General features: G+C 36.9%; 1 protein-coding gene across 1 annotated transcript; it reads left to right on the top strand.

Moving 5' to 3' along the window:
- Positions 1-1063: 1063 nt before the first annotated feature.
- Positions 1064-21921, top strand: ANGPTL5 (angiopoietin like 5; the record flags this gene model as incomplete). Its single annotated transcript, XM_081100373.1, has 8 exons — positions 1064-1156; positions 5142-5286; positions 7416-7519; positions 8349-8442; positions 10610-10710; positions 12910-13030; positions 15991-16176; positions 21602-21921. 8 exons carry the CDS (start codon positions 1064-1066, stop codon positions 21919-21921), a joined length of 1164 nt encoding a protein of 387 aa, XP_080956499.1.
- Positions 21922-25986: the final 4065 nt, after the last annotated feature.

Below are 25986 nucleotides of genomic sequence, written 5' to 3'. Positions count from 1 at the left end.
ACTGCCTCTCTGGAGAAACTCTGAGAAAGTTTCACTAGGTGAAGAGACGAATTGTTTAAATAATAGGTGTTGAGGAAATAAAGCCAGAGAATAGAGAATTAATTTAGGATATTGCTTCATTAATTTATATTTGAGTGCCTATTATATACCAATCACTATGCTAGAACTATAAAAACGATGGTTTCTGCTCTGTGGTTCTCAGACTAGGAAAGGAAATGGAGAAAATAAAGCCTTGAATAGGAAGCAAGACTCAGGAAAGTTTTGCTTTGCCTCTTAATTTTAAGAGAGAGAAGACTTAGTTATATTTGCACAATGAAGAGAAGGAGGCATTGTATGGGAAAATGAAGACTTGTCACAGACATTGATCTATTAACTTTCAGAGAGCGGTAATTTTCAATAACAATAGTTCCCATATGTTCAAAAACTTTTAAGTTTTAACAATCTAGATATAAAACATACACATCAATTAGAGTCCTAGAAATTTGGCATTTATGAGGTTAGTGCAACCATTATTGATAGCTAAATTCAGTTAGAAGCATATTTTAACTCTGAATTATCTACCTACTCCGAATGTCCTCATTGATTAAATTTCTACTTAGCATTTTGTAGAAATAGTTCCAATGTAAAACTATTTCCACACCATCACTTATTTCCACTTATCATTTTTATTCAAACTGGCTCATAATTATTGAGGTATACCTTATCAAAGGCATTTTTTTCTAATGCAAAAAAAAATCTGACTCATAAAAACTAGGTGACTTTATAAATTCATGATCTAGCTATTTATTGCTCATATTAAAAAGGCATGGATTTTATAATGCATACCTGTAGTGAAAAAAAAAAGGGGGGGATTTATAACTCCAAATGACAGCATCTCTAGAAGCTACCTTGTTTTTTATGTGAAGGGTGCTGTTTTGAATGAGGGCATGGAAACCAGTGAGTATTGGCTTCTGTTTTTGTTGTACACTTTCCAGAAATTTTTGACTGAAGACTCTATGCACTGTAGTTCTTTCCACAGAGAGCTGGCTGATAGTTGAAGAAGTTTTTTATTTCTTCAAGAAAAATGCATCTTTCCCAAATCTCACTCTTGTTCTTTAATATATGTGTTTTTATTTGTGGAGAAACTATACAAGGTAACTGTGTACATCAATCTACGGTAAGAATTTCAGCAATATTACTTTAGCTAGGAAAGCATGATTATGTGGTTTTAAATACTTATATTAGATGTTTGAAAAGATTAATTATACCACCCAATATAATTTATGGAAAATTAAAGTATTTATTTAGAAATGTTGAAACTTTGCTTAAATGATGTTACTTGTAAATGTAGGAAACCATAAACGGAGGATTGACTCTTAACCCATTTCTTGTGAAAATATTTTATTCAAATTGCAGGCCTAGGTTAAAAACTAGCCAGCAACTTTCTGATTAACTTTGATAAAGAACTATCCGGTAAGTAAAAAAAAAAAAAAATTCACTTCACTTATAAAAACACTATTCTATAAACTTTCACATTTCCAATATAGTCTGTGAGTGGTTACCTAGGATGTTAGAAAATGTTATTTAAAATAATGTCAGAGTAATAACTTAATATAGTGTAGACAATACTATGAAGAGATGGCGATTTGAATGTTACATATTTAAATACTGGTTTATATATTTTTAAACATTATGAAATGTATTTACCACTCTATAGATACCGAATTCCGAAGTTCCAAGGTTAAGCTACAGAAATATTAATAATCTAATTCTCTAAAATACTATTTAAGAATTTCATTTAAATCTGAAAACAATAACCTAGAATGTAGGTTTTTGAAAACATCTGGTATGTCAGTTATTATAGGAGTAGAAGAGAAGGAGCAAGAAGTTAAAAATAAATCTATGTAACAAAATGTGTTTATCATTCTCTCAATATCCAGGTCTAAGGAGGACAAAGCTTGTTATTAAAAAATATGTCATTTAAATTGATATAATTTCTATCAATGAGTGTTTTAACATTGAAGAAACCAGAGTACTAACAGAGTAGATATTGCTGGAATGACAGCTGCAGTTTGCTTTTTAAAATGACATCTGTTGTTGATTTTGCAAAGCAAAATTCCATGCTTTTTTCTGTTATTATTGCTACCCTTCAAACCTGAGTATTTTACTATTTTTTTATTAATTAAATCTTTATTGTTCAGATTACTACATTTGTTCCTCTTTTTCCCCCCCATAACTCCCCTCCACCCAGTTCCCACCCCACCCTCCGCCCTCACTCCCTATCCACTGTCCTCATCCATAGGAGCATGATTTTTGTCCAGTCTCTTCCCGCGTCCCCCTCGCCCCTTTCCCCGCCAAGAATAGCCAGTCCATTCCCTTTCTATGCCCCTGATTCTATTATAATCACCAGTTCATTTTGTTCATCAGATTATTCACTTGATTTTTAGATTCACTCGTTGATAGATGTGTATTTGTTGTTCATAATTTGTATCTTTACCTTTTTCTTCTTCTTCTCTTCTGACAGGATACCTTTCAGCATTTCATATAATACTGGTTTGGTGGTGATGAACTCCTTTAGCTTTTTCTTATCTGTGAAGCTCTTTATCTGACCTTCAATTCTGAATGATAGCTTTGCTGGATGAAGTAATCTTGGTTGTAGGTTCTTGGCATTCATCACTTTGAATATTTCTTGCCACTCCCTCCTGGCCTGCAAAGTTTCTGTTGAGAAATCAGCTGACAGTCGTATGGGTACTCCCTTGTAGGTAAGTGAGTTCTTTCTCTTGCTGCTTTTAAGATTCTCTCTTTGTCTTTTGCTCTTGGCATTTTAATTATGATGTGTCTTGGTGTGGTCCTCTTTGGATTCCTTTTGTTTGGGGTTTTCTGCACTTCCTGGACTTGTAAGTCTATTTCTTTCACCAGGTAGGGGAAGTTTTCTGTCATTATTTCTTCAAATAGGTTTTCAATATCTTGCTCTCTCCTGTCTTCTGGCACCCCTATACTACGGATGTTGGTATGCTTGAAGTTGTCCCAGAGGCTCCTTACACTATCTTCGTATTTTTGGATTCTTTTTTCATTTTGCTTTTCTGGTTGGGTGTTTTTTGCTTCTTCGTATTTCAAATCATTGACTTGATTCTTGCAATCTTCTAGTCTGCTGTTGGGAGTCTGTATAATATTCTTTATTTCAGTCAGTGTATGCTTAATTTCTAGTTGGTCCTTTATCACAACCTCGAGGGTCTCATTAGATTTCTTGTAGATCTCATTAAGTTTATCGGCAGTTTCTAGAAAATTATTGAAAGACCTTAAAAGTGTAGTTTTGAACTCTATATCCAATAGTTTGCTTTCCTCCATTTCTGTCATTTATGTCCTTTTTCTTTGTCTCCACATTTTTTATGCTTCCCTGTGTTGATAAAGTGGTTTTCTGTGCTGAGTGTCCTCTAGGGCCCAGTGGTTTAGCCTCCCCAATTACCTGAGGAGGGAACTCTTGGCGCACCCCCTTGTGGGCTTTGTGCACAGTCTTGTTGTAGTTAAGCCTTGATTGGTGTAGTTATCACTGGGAGGAATTGACCTCCAGGCCAATTGGCTGTGAGAATCAGCTGTGTCTGCAGTGGGAGAACTTCTGTGCTGGAGACACCCCTCTGGGGCAAGACTTGCTTCAATGGGGCTTTGGTGCTCACTGAGTCTGCCCCCTGAGTGTGTCCTTTATGGTTCCACGGGGCTGCAAACTGGATGGTCCCACTCTGACCTCTGGGTTTCCTGGTTCCTGGATCTCTAGGGAGGTGCTAATCTAGCCTTTGCCTGAGGCTATCCAGCAAAAGCCTCCCTGCAGGGCTTGGGTGGGGCGGGATCAACAAGGTGGGGCTAGCAGTTATGGCTGCTCTCAGTCCAGCCCTCAGAGGCTTTGCTTCTCAATGTCCCAGTAATTGCTGCAAGCCCCTCGGAGAGAAAGCTGTCCTCGAGTTCCCACCGCTGCCAGACAGTCCCGCTTCTCCCGTATGAGTCTGGATCCCTAGAGACTTGCCCGGATCTGGAGCTCAGAGCCTGAGACTCCCTTCCGATTGAAAATGACAACCGCGCCCTCAGCCGCCAGCCCGCTCCACATGTACTCTGCACCTTAGTATTTTACTTCCGCACTGCGCCTCCTCTGAGTCTCTGTATGCTTTTCTCTTTCCTTCTAGTTGTAGAATTTCCCCTCAGCCAGCCTTCCTGTGGTTCTGGATGATGTCTGTTCTGTCTTTTAGTTGTATTTTTGAAGTGGTTGTTCTAGGCAGTGAACTCCAGTGTTTACCTATGCCGCCATCTTGGTTTTTCCTCGAGTATTTTACTTTTAAATCGTTAGCTTATACAAAGGTGACAATTCTCTTACACATTCCTCAACCTCTACCCCTCAGGATGATTTCTAATAACTGGCGGCAGAAAGTCCATTTGGCATAGAAATGTTGTAGGGAATCTCCATGTTCAAGGAACTTAAATTTGCAGATTCCTAAAAGGGGGATGGCTCAGCACGGTATCACACCCCCAAATGCGCAAACGTTCAAGCCACACGGCCATGGTTATAGACCGTAGACCCTAAGTGCTGTTGGCTTTCTGTACCCACGGGTTCTACATCCACAGATTCAACTAACTGTATGTGGAAAATATTTAGGGCAAGAGTTACATTGTTGCTACGTTTATCATGTAGTTAGGCCTACGATGGTTTCATCTGTTATTATTCCCTAAATAATACAGCATTACTATTTACACAGCATTTACATGAATTAGGCATTACAAGTCATCTAGATATAATTTAAAGTATGCAGGAAGATATGCATAGTTCCTATGCAAATACTATGCCATTTTACATGGGGACTTGAGCAACTGTAGATTTGGATGTCAATCCCTGTGGATGCCAAGGGATGACTGTAAGTCCTTTTGAAATTTGAGAAGAAAAGAGAACAAAAGTACTGAATTAACATACACTTATCATTCATACTCCAAATCTACCCATAAGGTTTATTTATGGAAGTTTGAACTAACCAATTTATTAACATGTTTTTTTTTCTAATAATCATTTTCATGTCCTTACACCTCATCTTTTCCCTTTAGTCTTTTTATTTACTGTGCAATTAGACCATATAACATGCTTCATATATTTTTTCTTATTTCTGTTTTTTTTTATTATAAAGGATTCTCCACTAGTTAACATTGTAGAAAATGTATCTCATATAAAAGATGAAAGTAAAAGGAATGATACTGTTTATAAGGAAGAATGTGAGGAATCATGTGATATTAAAATTAAAATTACACGAGAAGAAAAACATTTCATGTGTAGTAAGTATTACAAATAACCATAATTATAAAGGTATATGATTTTATTATTTCTAGGGTGGGCATGGGAAAAATATGCCTTAGCTTCTGTTTGGGCTATTTTATATATGTCCTGATTATCCTAGGCTGGTAATTGTATGTGTTTGACACATAGTGCTGCTTAGTAAATATTTGGTAAATGAACAAATCCTTCTTCTATATAGCCCCTTGGCATCAAGACACCACAGAAAGAAGGGGCAAGCCAGAGGGCACTGATAGCAGTATTATCTGGGTTGTTAATTCCATTTGCGATAGTAGGAAATTTCACCTTAGCTTTATGGAGGTGGGGTGGGGTGGGTCAGTGTGGGGGAGGAGGGAAAGGGGGATTCATTAATACTGAATAACTGTTACAAAAGGTGTAATACAAATTTACAACAATTTATTTAACAAAGCATAACAAGTTTTAAAATCTCAATTTTTGTTTAGAACTTATTTAGTAACAATGCAGTAATTGTCATGGTCTATTATATGTACAGAGGGGTGGGGTGAAGAAGGGGAATCAGAAGTGGAAGAGGTGATGATTTGATCCAGCTCTTAAAGGGTTGTAATTCCTTGGTCAGAAAGTATGAAAAACTCACTTTAATGCGCTTAATTCAATGTGTAACACAGGTGTCTCAGGCTTCTCAAACCAGGGAGTGGAGCTTTCTGTCCATTAAGAACAAAATAAACCAGCAGAAAAAATAGAAGCAGACTCAGAGATAAAGAACAAACTGACAGCTGTCAAAGGGAAGAGGGGTTGGGTGAAAAAGATGAAGGGATTAAGCAAACACACACACACACACACACACACACACACACACACACACACCAAAACCAAAACACCACACACACACACACACACACACACACACACACAAATAACCCCACCCCCCCAAAACACCCCAAAAACTCACAGATACAGACAATAGTATGATGATTACCGGAGGGAAAGAGGGGTGGGAGGAGGTAGGAGAGGGTATGGGGGAGTGAGGTAATGGTGATGGAAGGAGACTTGACTGAACACACAATACAATATATACAGATAACGTATTATAGAATTGTACACCTAAAATCTATATAATTTTAATCAATGTCATCCCAATACATTCAATTTAAAAAGTTCTTTCTAAAAAAAGGCAGATGTCTGAAATTAGGAAGACTCTAATAGAAAATAAGAGAATGAAAAAAATAGAGAGATGAAGGCTGGGTGAGGTAGATTTCAAAATATCAAGAATTATTAATGTTACTCTACTGCTAGAGTGAAAGGAACATAGAAATAAAACAAATTTTTAAAGAATAATATATGCAATAATGTGTGGTTCCTTTTGTTATAAAGGACATCTCCAGTATAATTGGAGAAAACTTGCATGAGGTCTGAGCTATACATGAGAGTCAATGTTTATTTCCTGGTTTTGATGGTTGTGTTGTAGAGAATGCCTTTTTGTAAGAAATACACAGCAAAATATCCAGGGATATCATGGCGGGATGCTCTCAAATAATTTAGGGAAAAGTTCTTTGTACTCTTCTTGCAACTATTCTATCAGCAAGCTTATTTAAAAATGAAAACATTTTTAAAAGGAAAATACATAGTGAAAACTCAGTCAGAAACCAACCAACCAAAATTTGTGACCAAGAGTTATGATGTGTGTATATGTATGTGTGTTTGCAATTTGTTTATATAAAAATGTAGCATTATCATAAAAAATTAAAAGAAAGGTTTTAATATTAAATTTCATGGTAGGGGATTATTGCCTTTTACTTCTCATGTAGGAAGAATCAATGAGTCTTGGACCTCTTGCTTCTATACCTCTTGTCTTCTAAAGTGAGAATTGATATTCAGAATGTTGTCTCTCAATTATATCAGATTAAATTATTTGGGGGGTAATCTAAATTATTAGGAAGCATAACTTCCTTAAGAAGTGTTAAAACAGCTGCATTCTTGGTTCATCCTGAGTTATACAAAAAATACACTAACTAGAATATGCAATTCTGAGTATTTACAGATATTGTAGTTTACATATTTGTTCAAAATTATGTGAAATTTATTATTTTTTATTGTAATTAGTTTCTATAACAGTTTAATATTTAGAAAACACATTTTATTATGATTTAAGGAAATTTGCAAAGTTCTATTATTTCTTACACACGAAGTACCAAAAAACTACTAAGAAATATAATGGATGAGCAGCAAGCTTCCTTGGATTACTTATCTAATCAGGTATGAATTTTTGGTATCATGTTGTTATTGTATTTGCAGAATGACACAGTTATCTAGAAGTACAACCATTTACTTTTCTGAATGCATTCATGTCCAGACATCTATTTAGTGTCTCCTATATTGGCAGCACATAGTAAGCCTCAGGCAAACAGAAAGTAACACCAACAACAACAAATGACCTTTACTTAAGGGTAACACAATCCAGAAGAGCAGAATAATGTACTGAAAATGTTTTGAATGCTGTCAGAATGACACAAAGGTATCCAAGATCCAAGATATGATAACCTTTCTATATGAATAGATGCTTCAAAGGTCACAAAGGGTGGGTAAGAAGGTAGGGCATGGTGTTCTCAGAATACCTGGACGTTGGTGCAGCGATGTAGTGGCTGTTGAGTTAAGGATGTAGAAGAAACACTGACTAAAAGAAATAGGAATTAAATCATGCCACACCAACGAGTCACCCAAATGTCTGAGCAGCGAAATCAAATGGTTAGATTGGAGCTGGTGTGAAGGATGACTTCAGAAGGAGCAGAGGAAGGGAACAGAGACTCCAGATAGGGAACTACAACAGTGGTTCAAGCAAGATATCAAGAACAGATTTGCAAGAGCAGTCAAGTGTAGAAATAGGCAGATAAAAGCAAGAGCAGTTGCTACTTAGCTATGCCTTTACTGCTTTTTTAATACAATAAAAGATTCAATGTAGAAATATGGTCATTATATGTATTTCAGAGCTGGATTTATAAGAAGCTTAGAGATATTAGTTATAGAATTCAGCTAAAGGAAGTTTGTCCAAATACAAATTTGCTTCAGTGTGTGCATGTGTGTTTAGGTTAATGAGCTCATGAATCGAGTTCTCCTTTTGACCTCTGAAGTGTTTAGAAAACAGCTGGATCCTTTTCCTCACAGACCAGTTCAGTCACATGGTGAGAACTTTGGTATTTCAACCTTTTCATATTTCTCTTTTATTGCTTAAAATTTTCCTGGACAGGTTGGGGCGTTTAGAAGTTTTGTTTCAACAATACAGCTCACTATTATCTAACAGACTGGAGAAGTAATATTTGCCATTAAACAAATTTCAACCCACACTATGTGTACTTTCCTAAATTGGGAAACTTCTCTGACATTTTGAAAGCTATGGCTGTATACAGATATTCTGAATCTGTTGAAAATAGTATAGTTTTATGTAATTGAGTTCTGGGCTCCCCTTATATTTTATTATAATTAATCTTTAGCTAGAAGAAAAGAATTTTCAGAGTTCCCTCCACCTATAAAAGTATTTTTGACATTTTTGAAACATTTCAAATTGGGACTTAAACTTTTTGAAAAGAAAAAGAAAAAAGACAGAAATAAACCAGGATTTAGCATTTTTTTTTGTACTAAAAATATATAGTAATTCCTGGAAGCTTGGGTTTCTAAGAAAAATGCCTATAAATCTTACATTTATAGATTAATATAAAAAATTCCAAGTAGATGAATATTATTGAGGGCCTAGTAGTGTATGATCTTTCTTTTTTCCTTACAAAGGGAAGAGAATAAACAGCTACGTAGAATCTACTATGTGTCAGGGATTAACATATGTTAACAGGAATAACATTTTCTCATGTTATTTTGTTATTTTTTTTCACTTTGTTGTATCTCATTTATTTCCCATAACCATCCAAGAGGTAGATAGCGTTACATGGTGGTGAGGAGCATGGAGTGTAATGTCAGACTGCTTTCTTCAGATCTCACCCACTGTCCCCTTAATATCAGTATCCTAATCTGTCAACTGACAATACCTACCTCATGTGGTTGTTGTGAGGATTAAGTGAGTATATACATGCAAAGCTCTTAAAATATTGCCTTACGTGTAGTAAGACAATATAAGGGTTTGCTGTGATGGTGATTATCATCAGATGAGGAATATGCAGCCCAGAAAAATCCAAGTAAAATGTTCACACTTATATGGATGGTGATGTCAAAGAAGATACTCCAATCCAGATCAGTCTTTCACTGGAAACTTCTATCATCTCTTTGAGCATACATTTATGATAAGAATGTCTCAGTAATTCAGAACAAAGGCAACAAATCAATATCTCCTGGAAATGAAGGGAAAAGCAAACAATTTTATGGCTAATTTTTTTGTAGATGACCTCTTTTGAGCATTTACTGTGTACTAGGCTCTGTGCTAAGTGCTTTACATAAAGCCTTAGGATGTAAATCGTCAGGCTAACACTACAAAGTAGATATTATTATGATTATCATTATTATATTGCACATGGAGCAAAGAGGTTAAGTAACTTAGCGAATGTTCTCGATTAGTAAGGAGAGGAACTAGGACTCTAACCCAGGCTCTTGGCTCTGGAGTCCTAAGCTTTCATGCGTTTGTTTTTCTGGGTAATTGACACTTGTGAGGGTTGAATTTATTTTATTAGATTTATAAAAGGTAATACAGAATAAAGTATCATAGAGTAAAATGTAATATCCATAGCCACATAAATACAGCATGTTTACAATTCCCTGGCAATTGTAGAATGCTTTGGGGAGGGTGGTTAGAGGGTGCTACAATTCTGTTGTCAACAGAGCAGGCTTCAAGCATAGCTTCTTCTTGGTGAAGAAAGTGATTTTCCCCTTCTCTCCCTTTGCTGCTTGTAATAATGGTCCTCAATACATCAAAGTTTCTGAAGTTTTGAATATAGTAGTCAAAGGTATGTTAATAGTAGTTAATCTATATAATTCCTTTGGGTTTTCTCCTCCCTGTAGATAAGCCTAGATTCCTAAAAAGGCATTATTTATTGGGCAAGAGAATGTATAATTATAAAATATATTAAATAAATGTTGATCTCAAATGAAACTTTTAAACAGTCGTGAATATTAATAACTAACAGTGATGTTATGTTTATTATAGCATATGTTCTTTAATCCCAGTCTTTCCATGTGTTTTCTCTTTATTTCTAAAATTGAGATCATTTTTCATTTCCAAGAGTTAAAATCATCATACCCTTAGTGGAATTTGTAATAATTTCAAAGCACTGTTAATTCTCTACAGTAGAGTTATTATCTTAAATGTACACTTGAAAATATCCTAAATAACTAATTTTACTTTTCTAGGTTTAGATTGTACTGATATTAAAGATACTGTTGGCTCTGTCATCAAAACACCAAGTGGTTTATACATAATCTATCCAGAAGGATCTAGCTACCCATTTGAGGTAAAGTTTTCCCTTATTGTATGAAATAGGATAAATATCCAACCACATTAATTAATGTTAATATTTAATTATTTTAATACTTAACATATCTCTTGAAAAATTTTAAGTAAGTTATTATAAGTTCTAGTTTCAAATTTTGTTTTTTTTAAAGTTCTTTGCCCAAACACAAATGTGTAAAGGGACTACAGAGTCTTTCACTTTTCTCTCTGAGTTTTCATGGTTATACTTTTCAAAGTAAATCCTTTTGGTTCAAAATCTTTTTAAAAAATATATATTTTTATTGCCCTAACCCGTTTGGCTCAGTGGATAGAGCTTCAGCCTGCAGACTGAAGGGTCTCAGGTTTGATCCCGGTCAAGGGCATGTACCTGGATTGCGGGCACATCCCCAGTAGGGAGTGTGCAGGAGGCAGCTGATCATTGTTTCTCTCTCATTGATGTTTCTAACTCTCTATCCCTCCCTTCCTCTCTGTAAAAAGTCAATAAAATATATTTAAAAAATATTTTTATTGATTTTAGAGAGAAAGGGAGAGAGAGAAAGAAAGAAACATCAATGATGAGAGAGTATCATTGGTTGGCTGCCCCTTGCATGCCCACACTGGGATTGAGCCTGCAACCCGGGCATGTGCCCTGACCAGGAATTGAACTGTGATCACCTGATTCATAGGTTGACACTCAACCACTTGCTATGCTAGCTGGACTGGTGCAGGATCTTATATTATCCTTACAGTAAGCAGATTGTGCAATATAAATACTTACTTGCTTTAATTAGCTTATAAATATTAGAAAATAATGGTGTGCTTTGCCTTAGAGCTCACTAAAAATACTTTTGTTTTCCTTTCCTGCATATAGTTATAATTTTTTTGTATGACAAGTGCTTTTATGTGATTGTATAAGTTAATAATTAAAAAAAAATTAAAGTGAGACATTGAAAAGCTGACTCACTTATAAATTGAATAAAATAAATCATTGATGTCTATTCTCAGTAGTTCTATTGTGGGATTTCTAGAAGAAATTTCTACCAGAAATTGTGTATATTTATATATATTATATATATAATTTTTCTGATACTTCTTTATGCATAAGAAAGTTTATTACAGTGGTATCACACCTTGTTGATAGTCTTTATTACACCAATAAAATAATTTTTTTTCTAAGTAGATACTAGCAATGTCTTTTCTTAGAATTGCTAACATTATTCTTTGACACCTATTCACAAGCTGTCAAAAGTTTAGGAACTAGGCGGGAAATAATTTTTAAATTATTTAATTCAAAAATGGGCCAGAGCTGATGTGGAAAGGGAAGGCTTCTCATTTTTGAAGAGCGGGAAGCACAGTTACCGCTTCTGTGGGAGAGCGTTTGTTCCCTCTCTTCCTCCCCGCCGCCGCTCTCTACGCAGCAGGACGTTTCTAATGGGGAGGATTGCTCTGATCCCCCAATGTCACTGCTATGGGCTCCCTACCGTTGTCCTCTTAGGGCAGTGTTTCTCAACCTTGGCTGCACATTAGAATCACCTGGGAATCTTTTTAAAATCCTGATTTCCGGAGGATGAGGCCCAGAAATCAGGATTTTAAAAAGATTCCCAGGTGATTCTAATGTGCAGCCAAGGTTGAGAACCACTGTTTTAGGGGCATTTCACACAGTTGCCAAAAGATACACCTATGAGTGCCTGCTGAGATGGGACACAGATCACACCTCTGTGCCTGAAAACTGCAGCCTGCACACAGTCCTCCCCGACTTTTGGAGAAAAGAACAGTCAAAGACAGGTACATGGAAATATTTAACACGGTATTTTAAAAAATCAACACTTTCATTCAAAGGAAAAGTTAATTTGTCAAGAAATACATCACTCTACCACATCTTATTGATACTCTTATTACTCAACTGAAAAATATTTAGAGTTAAGGGGTAAGAGAATAACCTTAAAATGCTACAAACACCTATACGTTAAAAAAAATGATGGATACAGAAACCCATAGAAATGACATTTAAATTTCTACAAAGAATTCAGTTTATCATAAAACAACTTATAGTTAATGGAAGTATAGTCTCTGCATCAGTAAATTGAATATATTAATATACTATTGCATTGAAACTTTCAGTGAAAGCATCTTTCTCTAGGCTTAAGGGTGAAGTATGAGTTTTATATAAAAGGATGAAAGTCATAGTATGTTATTTTTGTCTTTTCTGGGTCTATTTTAGGTAATGTGTGACATGGATTACAGAGGAGGTGGATGGACAGTGATACAGAAAAGGATTGATGGGAGTATTGATTTCCAAAGGTTGTGGTGTGATTATCTGGATGGATTTGGTGACCTTTTAGGTCAAATTATATTTATTTTTCCTTTATCTTTTTTTTCCTTCTTTTTGGTATTACACCTATAGACTGTCTCTTGGTCAAATTGTTTGTAAGAAAATAGTAAATGCTTGTGAATATAAAAATATGACTAAATCATTCTCTCTTAATATGACAAATTATTTAAAACTAGAGGCCCAGTGCATGGATTCATGCACGGTGGTGGTTGGGGGGGTGGGGGGGGGGGAAGGCTCTCTCAGCTTGGCCTGCAGGGAGTGGGCCAAAACTGGCTCTCTGACAACTCCCGAGGGGTCCCGGATTGTTAGAGCATGATTCTGGGGTGACACACCCAGGAATCGGGCTCCCTCCTCTGTTCTCCCAAGATTATGTCTCACTTCTTTCATCTCACTTTACCCTAAGTTTGCTGGTAACTGACGACTTGTGGGCATTTAGCTGCAAAATGCAATTATTTAGCAAACAGGATTTACTTAGCCTGGAATCTTGTTGGCCTAGGGCAGGACTCTGCTCAATGTCAGGCTCCCGCCCAGGCCCTTCTGCCCAGGTGGAATCCAGCGGCAGCAGGAACCTCCTTCTTCCCACCTGAGCTGCTCCTTCGCCTCCTTCCCTCCCTGGAGGTTGCCTGCTGGTGCTACTGTCCGCCCAGAAGGAGGGAAGCTGTGGCCAGTTTCCCAGATGAGAGTGGTAATGGGAAAATTTGCTGCCTCCACTGGAAATCGATATTAAGCGGGTGGGCCGGCACAGGCGTTAGATGTCAGGGCCACAGCCAGTAGGTCCTGCACATCTCATCATTTAGCTAATTTGAGTCAAAAAGTTTCTGTAAGGGCCAGACCCACGACCTCTGCAATGGGCTAGAGGCCTGGTGGGGAGCCAGACCCAAAGTGGGGAGCCAATGGGCTAGAGGCCTGGTGATGGATTCATGCACCAGTGGGGTCCCTTGGCCAGGCCTGCAGGGATCAGACCAATACCGGCTCTCTGACATCCCCCAAAGGGTCCTGGATTGCAAGAGGGCGATTCTCGGGTGCTGCACCCTGGAATCGGGCTCCCTCCTCTCTGGTTCCAGGTGTGTCACCTGAGAACCACAGCTGCCAAGTCACGGCAGCTCAGCAGCTCCTGCATTGAGCGTCTGACCCTTGGTGGTCAGTGAGTGTCATAGCTACCGGTTGGCCGGTCGGCTGGTTGGCCAGTTGCTTAGGCTTTTATATATATAGATAAGTAGGTCTTTAGTTGGAATTTGAAAATCTTTAATTTTAGATACCTGTTGAAATATGATTTGTGTGAAAATTCTAAATTGGGTATTTATTAAGTATCTGCTATATACCCAGAAGAGTTCTGGCAGGTGCTCAACAACTATTTGTAGAACTAAAAATGCATGGACATGGTTTTCATAAATCTTGAAATTCTTCAGATGTGTGTTGTGTCTACACAAGTAAATTAATTTAGGTATGTGGCTGTAAAAATTCGAGTAATGTGAACTGGGAGTAGTGTTTTATAAAAATATCAATCAAAATCACTATATTCAAAATCTGAAAAATATAAACCTTAGGTTGATTGTAAAATCTGTTTACATGATTGCCACACAACAGCATAACTTTTGCTGGTGAATAGAAATATCAGTATTTCTGAATACTGTAGATTTTACATTGGTTGGAATGTTTGCAGGTGATTTTGATCATTTTTATGTTAGCTTAAGTTACTGTTGTTATAATTTAAATCGTTAGCATCCCATAATAATGTTGTCCAAGGATTTAGCACTGAACGCCAGTGATTTTAGGAGGGACATGAAATGTAATAAAATGTTATGTATAAGGCCAAATATCTGCCATGCTATGGAGTGTAGTTAACATACTGGTATTATCTCAGCATTAACCTTTACATTTCCAGTGAGTGTTTCTTCCTGAATTCAGCCTTTGAATGTTCATCTTCCTTACATTATGCTTGTTTCGTTGGGGAAATTATATGAGTTTTGACAAAATGGTCTTCAGGCTGATTTCTTTCACACAAACAGACTGCTTTATACTTCATATATATTTTAAACAACTTGTGATTAAGTTAAATATATTCAGTCTTAAATTTGGGATGATGGTAGAGGGGAGAGATCGCAGGGACATTTAAAATGGACAGTCCTAGATTTGAGACACTACACAGGCCCTTGAGGACCCATTTTACTTCCTGTAGTTCTTTATTACTTCCTGTACACCCTTTCTTCCCTTACTTCTTCAGGATAATTTTAAATTCCAAGTGGGTATGTAGCTAAAATACCCCCTGTTAGCCCTGGAGAGGGACTTAGAATCTTAGCTATAGTTTTAAGAGTTTGAATGCTGTCACACTGTCCCCCAACTCTCTGAAGTTTATTTTGACTAGACCCTGACTTCCTTCAGTAGATCTACAATTGTCTTGGAAATATTGACCCTAAATCTGGGGATACTCCAATGTTATTACATTATGTTTCCATTTGTAGGTAATTCACAAGCTGCATTATAACAAAGAAATATTTGTTCACAAAGCATTATTCTCAAAGACAGAAAAAAAAATTATTTCAACTGAGCATTATCAGGGAACGTCTCATTAAAAGGTGCCGATTTGGAGATTAGACCTCTTTTATTTACCAGTACACATTATTTGTTATTTGCTATAATATTTCAACTGGCTTTTTATTGACATGTTTTAAGGTAAAACTTGATTTTGTACTTCATTAACCTTTAAATGAATTTTTGAATTTAATTTGGGGAAATAAAACGGAGTCTAGTTATCCACAGTCTAGCGAAGTAGAAGTGGGAGTTTTTTTCCCTCCGAATTAGGCAATCAATCACTGATAATTTGAGTGAGATCCATCCAGTCCCTCCAATGATTTATGTGAGCCATTTCAGAGGTATTGAAATATTAAATAACACCAAACACTCAATGATAAAGGGTTATTCTAATTTGTATTAAAATATACTTTAAAAAGCTGTGTTTTTATTTTACAGGCGAATTTTGGCTAGGTCTAAAAAAGATTTTCTACATAGTAAATCAGAAAAATACCAATTTTATGCTGCATGTGGCATTGGAATCTGAAGATAATACATTGGCTTATGCTTCGTATGATAATTTTTGGCTAGAGGATGAAACAAGATTTTTTAAAATGCACATAGGACAGTATTCAGGAAATGCTGGTAAGTTTTTTATTCCTAAAATTATCCAGAAGATTTAAATATAACTGACTCAGAATTAGGTGAAGATAAAAGGAATGCATTTCTCTTGGTATATGACACATAACTGGTAAGAGGAAAAATTAGGAATGAGAAAAACTGGCCAGGTCTTGAGCTTTGAAACTGTTAAGATGATTGCACCACATGTATTTTGCAGTGCTTTATACTCTTTGAAACAATTTGCCGCATGTAATTGCCGTTGATTCTTTAGATAGAGAGCCTGTGGGTTAGGCTTGGAAAACATTATTTGCATTGTTGTGTCCAGAGAGGCTGGCATTTAGAAGTCATAAATGTTAGAGCTGATCTTCACTCTTCTCACTCTACAGGTGAAAAAGAAAAACAGAAAGATTAAGTGACTTGCCCAAGATTCCCAGCTCATCACATCTGAGCAAGGGCAAGAACTCAGGTTGATAGAATAATTAGTTTAGTGTTTTTTCACTATATGTTGTCACACTTACTCATTTACAAATAAACTTAATTTGTTAGAACTTCAAAGTACTTTCTGTTAAATTTATATTTTTTTATAAGCTTATGTTAAAATTTTAAATTTGAGTTAAGAAATATGAAATTCAGCTCTTTGTTGCTCATCATGGTTCTCATTCATTATGTATTTTTAGTGTTAGAAATCCAAAAAGAAATGATATATATTCCCAAGTCTTTAAGTGATCATAATATAGAGGGGTAGATAAATAAAACTGAAAACAGAATACTGATAATGTTGTGGCAGAATGCACGGGAGACTGATCAGCCAGCACTCTGAGGGAGGAAAGTTTAACTTTTATTTCACAGATCTGCTGGTCCAGGGGAATTCTCGATCGAAAGCCAGAACTGAACTCGTGGGGAGTCACTGATATCTATATCATCTATATCTATATCTATATCTATATCTATATCTATATCTATATCTATATCTATATCTATATCTATATCTATATCTATATCATCTGTCTATCTATATCTCTATATCTATCTATCTATCTATCTATCTATCTATCTATCTATCTATCTATCATCTATCTATTCCTGTGGCGGCCCCTGAGGGTCCCCGCAGCTCCGCCCAAGTCAGCTGTGGCAGGGCCCTGGGGTTAGGCTCTGCAGCTCTGCCCAAGTCAGTCAGAGTGGGGAAGTAAGACTACAGTTTTAACCAGATACTGAACTAGGTTTCAAGGCCCGCCCCCCCCCAACCCCCCACCCCCCATTTTCCTTTTCAGTAAAGCTTTGGGGGTTAAAAGGAAGGAAAAATTTATTATTTTGTTTTACTACAACCCAATGAAAGAGAAAACAAGTCAAATAGACTATATTTAAAGCAACTCTCTGCTCTACTAAAATATTATATAAAATGTATTATTGAAAATTAATTTTGTTGGAATAAAGTAGAAATCAACTGGAAGCATTAACCATCCTATATGCTGTGAATGGAAAGACTTTTTTGAAATAGTAATGTGTTTTTCACAATGCTGTCTGATTTTCAGGTTCATTATTCCTCTACTTGGTTATTTAAAGAAAACGTCAAGTTACATGTAATTAAAGAGTAAATGCTATTTATTTAGGTACAGTATACTAATCTCAAGATAGATATAAATCCAATTTAAAGATGGTTAGATTTTATAGACATTTAGGTGAGGAAAACAGATATATCAAAATGTATACCAATTCAGTTGTCATAGAGATCAGCAGATGAAAATAAACATGTTGCTCATGAAAATTAAAGGAGGAAGAAAATGATTCCAATTGTTGTATACAGAAAATCATCATGGAAAGGTAGTTTTCAACAAGGAGTTAATATTAGATTCAACCTGGGAAGCTTTTGAAAGTCCTGCAGAATCTGAGTCAGTAAACTGGGGCCCAGGTATTTGCATTCATAGATGGATATGTTGGCATCTTTATAGTTGAGAACCACTGATCTCTGCTTGGAGGAATGAATAGGTTTTTGGCAAATGCCATGTTCTCTATTTACACTCTAACAGAAAACATGGTGTTGAGTTAAATGGGCTCTTTCTTAACAAATAGACATGTGCATGATATTTTAAAAATAACTTCTTAAATATAATCCAGAGAGAAGCTGATTTGGCATATGATTTTTCTGATGATTAGACTTTTTCCAGGGAGAGAATCTGTAGGGGATCCATAAGTACTGTCTCTCTCATCTGAACTTCTGAAAGGTATTGTACCATGTGGATGTTGAAAATACATTCTGCAAATACTTGCAGTGTGGGCATTTTGTTTCCCATGAAGAATAGAGTCTGAGAGTCTGCGTATAGGTATAGGATAGGCCAGGGGTGGGCAACCTTTTTGTGAGTGCGTGCCAAAACCAGCAAAATCTGACTCAAAATTCTTCTGCATGCCAACCCTAATTTTTTGAGAACATGTTACTCCTACTTGATATCTCTTAAGGTGTACGTATGTGAAGAACCTTGAAGAAATAATAAAATTCATTCGAGTGACAAAAACACAGTATATGATGATGAAAAATACATTTATTTTTTAACGTATACATGTACACTGATAGTCCAACAGAAAACTTTATGACTCCGTTTGATATTATCAGTGGGACTTTTTGCTGCTGCATCAATGATGACAAAGATTTTACAACAGGTTATATTTCATGACCATCAGAGATATGCACGAGCTACTACTTTCATCCATCAGGCTACTCCTATTACGAGACTTAACAAAATTCATCACTTAGAACAAAGATTCACAAGCGTATGTGGATGAAACCAAAACACTGGTCGGATCTAGGAAGGCAGGGAGAGTTAAGGCAGAGGCATAGAAATTGCTCTTCCCCTCTCTCGTCAATCCATGTCTATGGTCTTTAAGATAACTTGTTATGCAAAATTATTCATTTATTTAAGATGCACCTACACTGAATTTATCTGAAAAATAAAAAAGTCGATATTAAGAAAAAAATTGTAACTGGAAGATTATAAGAGAGGGTTTCGTGTGCCAGCAAAAGTTACTGGTGTGCCATGTTTGGCAGGCATGCCAGGGGTTGCCCACCCCTGGGATAGGCCATCACACTGCTAATCAAGTTCTCCGACTCCTCAAAGACATACTAGTATCGCAAGAGATGCCAAATGTTTGGGAGCATAATGAAACAAACATGGGCTTTGAATTCTTCAAAGATTTTGCATAGCTTCACTTTTAGTTCAAACTTATTAGCAAAGTTTACCTACAGGTGAAATCTAGGTACAATGGGACTAATTAGAATTGTTTTTTAATCTTTAATTTCTTTATTGATTAAGGTATTACATATTTGACCTCATTCCCCCCATAACCCCCCCCCCCCCACTCATGCCCTCACCCCCCTGTTGTCCGTGTCCATTGATTACGGCTATATGCATGCATACAAGTACTTTGGTTGATCTCTCCCCCTTACCCCCACTGTCCCCTACCTTCCCTCTGAGGTTTGACGGTCTGATTGATGCTTCTCTGTCTCTGGATCTGTCCCTGTTCATCAATCTCTGTTGTTCACTATATTCCACAAATGAGTGAGATCATGTGACATTTATCTTTCTCTGACTGGCTTATTTCACTTAGCATAATGCTCTCCAGTTCCATCCATGCTGTTGCAAATGGCAAGAATTCCTTCTTTTTTATTGCAGCATAGTATTCCATTGTGTAGATGTACCACAGTTTTCTAATCCACTCATCTGCTGTTGGGCCCTTAGGCTGTTTCCAAATCTTAGCTATTGTAAATTATGCTGCTATGAACACAGGGGTGTATATATCCTTTCTGGTTGGTGTTTCTAGTTTCTTGGGATATATTCCTAGAAGTGGGATCACTGGGTCAAATGGGAGTTCCATTTTTAGTTTTACGAGGAAACTCCATACTGTTCTCCACAGTGGCTGCACCAGTCTGCATTCCCACCAGCAGTGCACGAGGGTTTCTTTTTCTCCACATCCTCTCCAACACTTGTCATTTGTTGATTTGTTGACAATAGCCATTCTGACAGGTGTGAGGTGATACCGCATTGTCCTTTTGATTTGCATCTCTCGTATAATTAGTGACTTTGAGCATGTTTTCATATGTCTTTCAGACTTCTGTATGTCCTCTTTTGAAAAGTGTCTATTTAGGTCCGTTGCCCATTTTTTTATTGGATTGTTTATCTTCCTTTTGTTAAGTTGTATGAGTTCCCTGTAAATGTTGGAGATTAAACCCTTTTTGGTGATAACGTTAGCAAATATGTTCTCCCATGAAGTAGGCTTTCTTGTTGTTTTGTTGAGAATATTTTATTTATACAGATTTTATAAAACAAAACATGACTCCTATCCCTGCAACTTAGTTAACTGCTTTGCCTTGGCCGAGATTCGTAATCTTTGAAGATCATTGGGACTATCAGGGATATGGTACATATAATGTCCAGTGTAAGCCCTTTAAAAATTGTATTCTTTTAACTATTGTCCAGTTAGTTCCAATATCATTTGGAGAGCCACAAAGAAAAGGCACATTTCACCAGTGTGCCTATTTTTTTCTTGAGGGCATTGGGCATCCTATATAATAAAAGGCTAATATGCAAATCGATCAAACAGCAGAATGACTGGTCGCTATGACACGCACTGACCACCAGGGGGCACATGCTCAACACAGGAGCTGCCCCCTGGTGGTCAGTGTGCTCCCACAGGGGAAGCGGTGCTCAGCCAGAAGCTGGGCTCACAGCTGGCGAGTGCAGTGGCGGTGGTGGGAGCCTCTCCCACCTCTGTGGCAGTGCTAAGGATGTCTGATTGACAGCTGAGGCCTGCTCCCCCTGGAGAGCAGGCCTCAGCCATCAGTCGGACATCCCCTGAGGGCTCCTGGATTGTGAGAGGGCATAGGTTGGGGTGGGGGACCCTTGTGAGTGCAGAATTTCGTGCACCGGGCCTCTAGTTTTATATAAACTTGGCAGCTTATAAATAAAACCAAACCACTTTTGCAGTAACAAAGCTAAGTTTTTTAAATGCAGAAGTTTCACATTCATTCTTACCTCTCTAACATGTAAAATGGTAGTGTTATGAAAACCTCTTATATGTAAATTATTTTCTTTTTCTAAATTAACAATGATCACATTACTCTTCCCTGAAGAATGACAGGTCTATACACCATCATCTTTGGCCTAAATTAGCTGAATAAATCTACACAGCCAAACTTCCATTTTGGATTGTGATTTTTTAAAACTTATAATGTTATATCAAATGTCCACTTAAAGATCCCTATAATGCTAAAGGAATTTATTATTAGGTTTTGCCATATTGCAATCTGGAGGAGAGTTTGTAATATGACATCTTGTAGAAAATAATTTAAATCTCATTTCTAGATGCAATGCTTTTGCATAATAGGCTGGCAAAGGTCAATTGAAAATTACAAAAAGTGCCTTTAAATTTAGTCATTTACAAAATCTATTTTACCCAGGTGATGCTTTCCGGGGCTTCAGGAAAGAAGATAATCAAAATGCAATGCCTTTCAGCACAGCAGATGTTGATAATGATGGATGTCGTCCCGCATGCCTGGTCGTTGGTCAGTCTGTGAAGAGCTGCAGTCACCTCAATAACAACACTGGCTGGTGGTTCAGCCAATGTGGACTAGCAAATCTGAATGGCATCCATCGCTTCCCTGGAAAATTGCTTGCGACTGGAATTCAATGGGGCACATGGACCAAAAACAACTCACCTGTCAAGATTAAATCTGTTTCAATGAAAATCAGAAGAACTTACAATCCATATTTTAAGTAATTTCATTTTAAATTGTAATTCTTGTTCCATAATTATTTTTTTTTAAATATAAAAGATTTTACATAGTTTTTCTTTTTACTGAGTGTTTCAAACATTTTAGCCAACATTTAACTATAGATGACATCTAGGGGTTGAGAGTGTTATTAGAAAATTTTAATTTTGTAGAGTCTTAATGAAAGAAAGCATGGCTCTATGTATACTTTTCATTACTAACTATATTAATAATAAATAATAAAATTTATTTTAAGTAAATTATGATGTCTTCTGGAATCTGTTGTCCTTTTAAAGGGTCCCCTCCTCCCTTTTTAAAAATCTTTTTTTTTATTATTATTAGTTAAGGTATTACAAATGTGTCCTCATACCCCCCTTTAACCCCCAACCTCCCCCCCACACACAAACTCATGCTCCCATCCCCCCGTTGTCCATGTCCATTGGTTTGTCTTATATACATGTATACAAGTCCTTCGGTTGCTCTCTTCCCCTTACCCCCGCCCTCCCCTACTTTCCTTCTGGGGATTGATAGCCTGATCGCTGTTTCTCAGTCTTTGGGTCTGTCCTTTTTCATCAGTCTATGTTGTTCTCTATAATCCACAAATGAGTGAGATCATGTGGTATTTATCTTTCTCTGACTGGCTTATTTCACTTAGCATAATGCTCTCCAGTTCCATCCATGCTGTTGCAAATGGCAAGAGTTCCTTTTTTTTTTTACCGCAGCATAGTATTCCATTGTGTATATGTACCACAGTTTTCTAATCCACTCATCTGCTGATGGGCACTTAGGCTGTTTCCAAATCTTAGCTATGGTGAATTGTGCTGCTATGAACATTGGGGTGCATATATCCTTTCTAATTGGCGTTTCTGGTTTCTTGGGATATATTCCTAGGAGTGGGATCACAGGGTCAAATGGGAGTTCCATTTTTAGTCTTCTGAGGTAGCTCCATACTGTTCTCCACAGTGGCTGCACCAGTCTGCATTCCCACCAGCAGTGCAGAAGGGTTCCTTTTTCTCCACATCCTCTCCAACACTTGTTGTTTGTTGATTTGTTGATGATAGCCATTCTGACAGGTGTGAGATGATAACGCATTGTCGTTTTGATTTGCATCTCTCGTATAATTAGTGACTTTGAGCAGGTTTTCATATGTCTTTCTGCCTTCTGTATGTCCTCTTTTGAAAAGTGTCTATCTAGGTCCGTTGCCCATTTTTTTATTGGATTGTTTATCTTCCTTTTGTTAAGTTTCATGAGATCCCTGTAAATGTTGGAAATTAAACCCTTATCGGTGGTATCATTGGTAAATATGTTCTCCCATGTAGTGGGTCTTCTTGTTGTTTTTTTGATGGTTTCCTTTGCTGTGCAAAAGCTTTTTATTTTGATGTAGTCCCATTTGTTTATTTTCTCTTTAGTTTCCATTGCCCTAGGAGCATTATCAGAGAAGAAATTTCTTCGGCATATGTTTGCGATTTCGCTGCCTGTGGATTCCTCTAGTATTTTTATGGTTTCCCGTCTTACGTTTAAATCTTTTATCCATTTTGAGTTTATTTTTGTGTATGGTGTGAGTTGGTGATCTAGTTTCATCCTTTTGCATGTATCTGTCCAATTTTCCCAACACCATTTATTGAAAAGACTGTCTTGACTCCATTGTATGCTCTTGCCTCCTTTGTTGAATATTAATTGGGCATAGTGGTTTGGGTCGATTTCTGGGGTCTCTATTCTATTCCATTGATCTATATGTCTGTTCTTGTGCCAGTACCAAGCTGTTTTAAGAACAGTGGCTTTGTAATACAGTTTGATATCTGGTATTGAGATCCCACCTACTTTGTTCTTTCTCAGGATTGCTGCAGCTATTCGGGGTCTTTTTTTATTCCAGATGAATTTTTGGAACGTTTGTTCTAGATTTGTGAAATATGCCGTTGGTAATTTAATGGGGATTGCATTGAATCTATAAATTGCTTTGGGTAGTATGGACATTTTGATGATGTTGATTCTACCAATCCATGAACACGGTATATTCTTCCATCTGTTTATGTCTTCCTCTAACTCTTTTTTCGGTGTCCTGTAGTTTTCAGCATATAAGTCTTTTACCTCCTTAGTTAAGTTTATTCCTAGGTATTTTAATTTTTTTGGTGCAATGGTAAATGGGATTGCTTCTGTAGTTTCACTTTCTGTAAGTTCACTATTGGTGTAAAGAAATGCCATGGATTTCTTAGCATTAATTTTGTATCCTGCTACATTGCCAAATTCATTTATTAAGTCTAATAATTTTTTGATGGAGTCTTTAGGGTTCTGTATGTACAGTATCATGTCATCTGCAAATAAGGACAGTTTTACTTCTTCTTTTCCAATCTGGATGCCTTTTATTTCTTCTTCGTGTCTGATCGCAATGGCTAGTACTTCCAGTACTATTTTGAACAGGAGTGGTGAGAGGGGGCATCCCTGTCTTGTTCCTGTTTTTAGGGGGTATGGTTTTAGTTTTTGCCCATTGATTATGATGTTGGCTGTGGGTTTGTCATATATGGCTTTTATTATGTTGAGGTATGATCCCTCAATTCCTATCTTGCTGAGAGTTTTTATCAAGAAAGGGTGTTGGATTTTGTCAAATGCTTTTTCCGCATCAATTGATATGACTATGTGGTTTTTTTCTCTCAATTTGTTTATGTGATGTATCACGTTTATTGATTTGCGGATATTGTACCATCCTTGCATCCCTGGGATAAATCCTACTTGGTCATGGTGTATGATCTTTTTGATGTACTGCTGGATCCGATTTGCTAGGATTTTGTTGAGGATTTTGGCATCTATGTTCATGAGGGATATTGGCCTATAATTCTCTTTCATTGTATTGTCTTTATCTGGTTTTGGGATTAGGGTGATGTTGGCTTCATAGAATGAGCTGGGAAGTGTTCCTTCCTCTTGGATCTTTCGACATAGTCTGAGGAGGATAGGTTTTAGGTCTTCCTTGAATGTTTGGTAAAACTCCCCTGTGAAGCCATCTGGCCCCGGGCTTTTGTTTGCTGGAAGCTTTTTGATTACTGCTTCGATTTCCTCCATAGTTATTGGCCTATTGAGATTTTTAGATTCTTCCTGGTTAAGTTTTGGAAGGTTGTATTTATCTAGGAATATGTCCATTTCCTCCAGGTTGTCTAGTGTGTTGGAGTAGAGTTGTTCATAGTATTTTCTAACAATCCTTTGTATTTCTATGGGGTCTGTTGTTATTTCTCCTCTTTCATTTCTGATTTTGTTTATTTGGGTCCTCTCTCTTTGTTTCTTGGTGAGCCTGGCTAGAGGTGTATCAATCTTGTTTATCCTTTCAAAGAACCAGCTCTTGGTTTTGTTGATCTTTTGTATTGTTTTTTTGGTCTCTATGTCGTTTATCTCCGCTCTGATCTTTGTTATTTCCTTCCTTCTGCTTACAGTGGGCTTTTTTTGTTGCTCTCTTTCTAATTCTTCGAGTTGTAGAGTTAGGTCATTTATTCTCGTTGTTTCTTGTTTCTTGCAGTAGGCTTGTAGAGCTATGAACTTCCCTCTCAAGACTGCTTTTGCTGTGTCCCATAGGTTTTGGATTGTTGTGTTTTCATTGTCATTCGTTGCCATGATGTTTTTTATTTCTTCTTTGATCTCACTGGTGACCCAGTCGTTGTTTAATAGCATGCTATTTAGTCTCCATGTGTTTGATTTTTTTTGGATTGTTTTTGTTGTAGTTGATTTCCAGTTTTATGCCTTTGTGGTCTGAGAAGATACTTGATATGATTTCAATTTTCTTGAATTTGAAGAGACTTTGTCTGTGACCCAATATATGGTCTATCTTTGAAGATGACAAATGTGCACCTGAGGAGAATGTATATTCTGTGGCTTTGGGGTGAAATGTTCTGAAGATGTCAATTAATTCCATCTGATCTAGTGAGTCATTTAGGATTGATGTTTCTTTGCTGAGTTTCTGTTTAGAGGATTTGTCCAGTGGCGATAATGGGGTGTTAAGGTCCCCTACTATGATTGTATTGCTGTCAATCTCTCCCTTGATCTTCTCCAGAAGCTTTCTTACGTATTTGGGTGCTCCTATATTGGGTGCA

This window comes from Myotis nattereri (assembly GCF_964212035.1).
Source record: "Myotis nattereri genome assembly, chromosome: 9".
NCBI lineage: Eukaryota > Metazoa > Chordata > Mammalia > Chiroptera > Vespertilionidae > Myotis > Myotis nattereri.
This window is presented reverse-complemented; position numbering and strand designations above follow the sequence as displayed.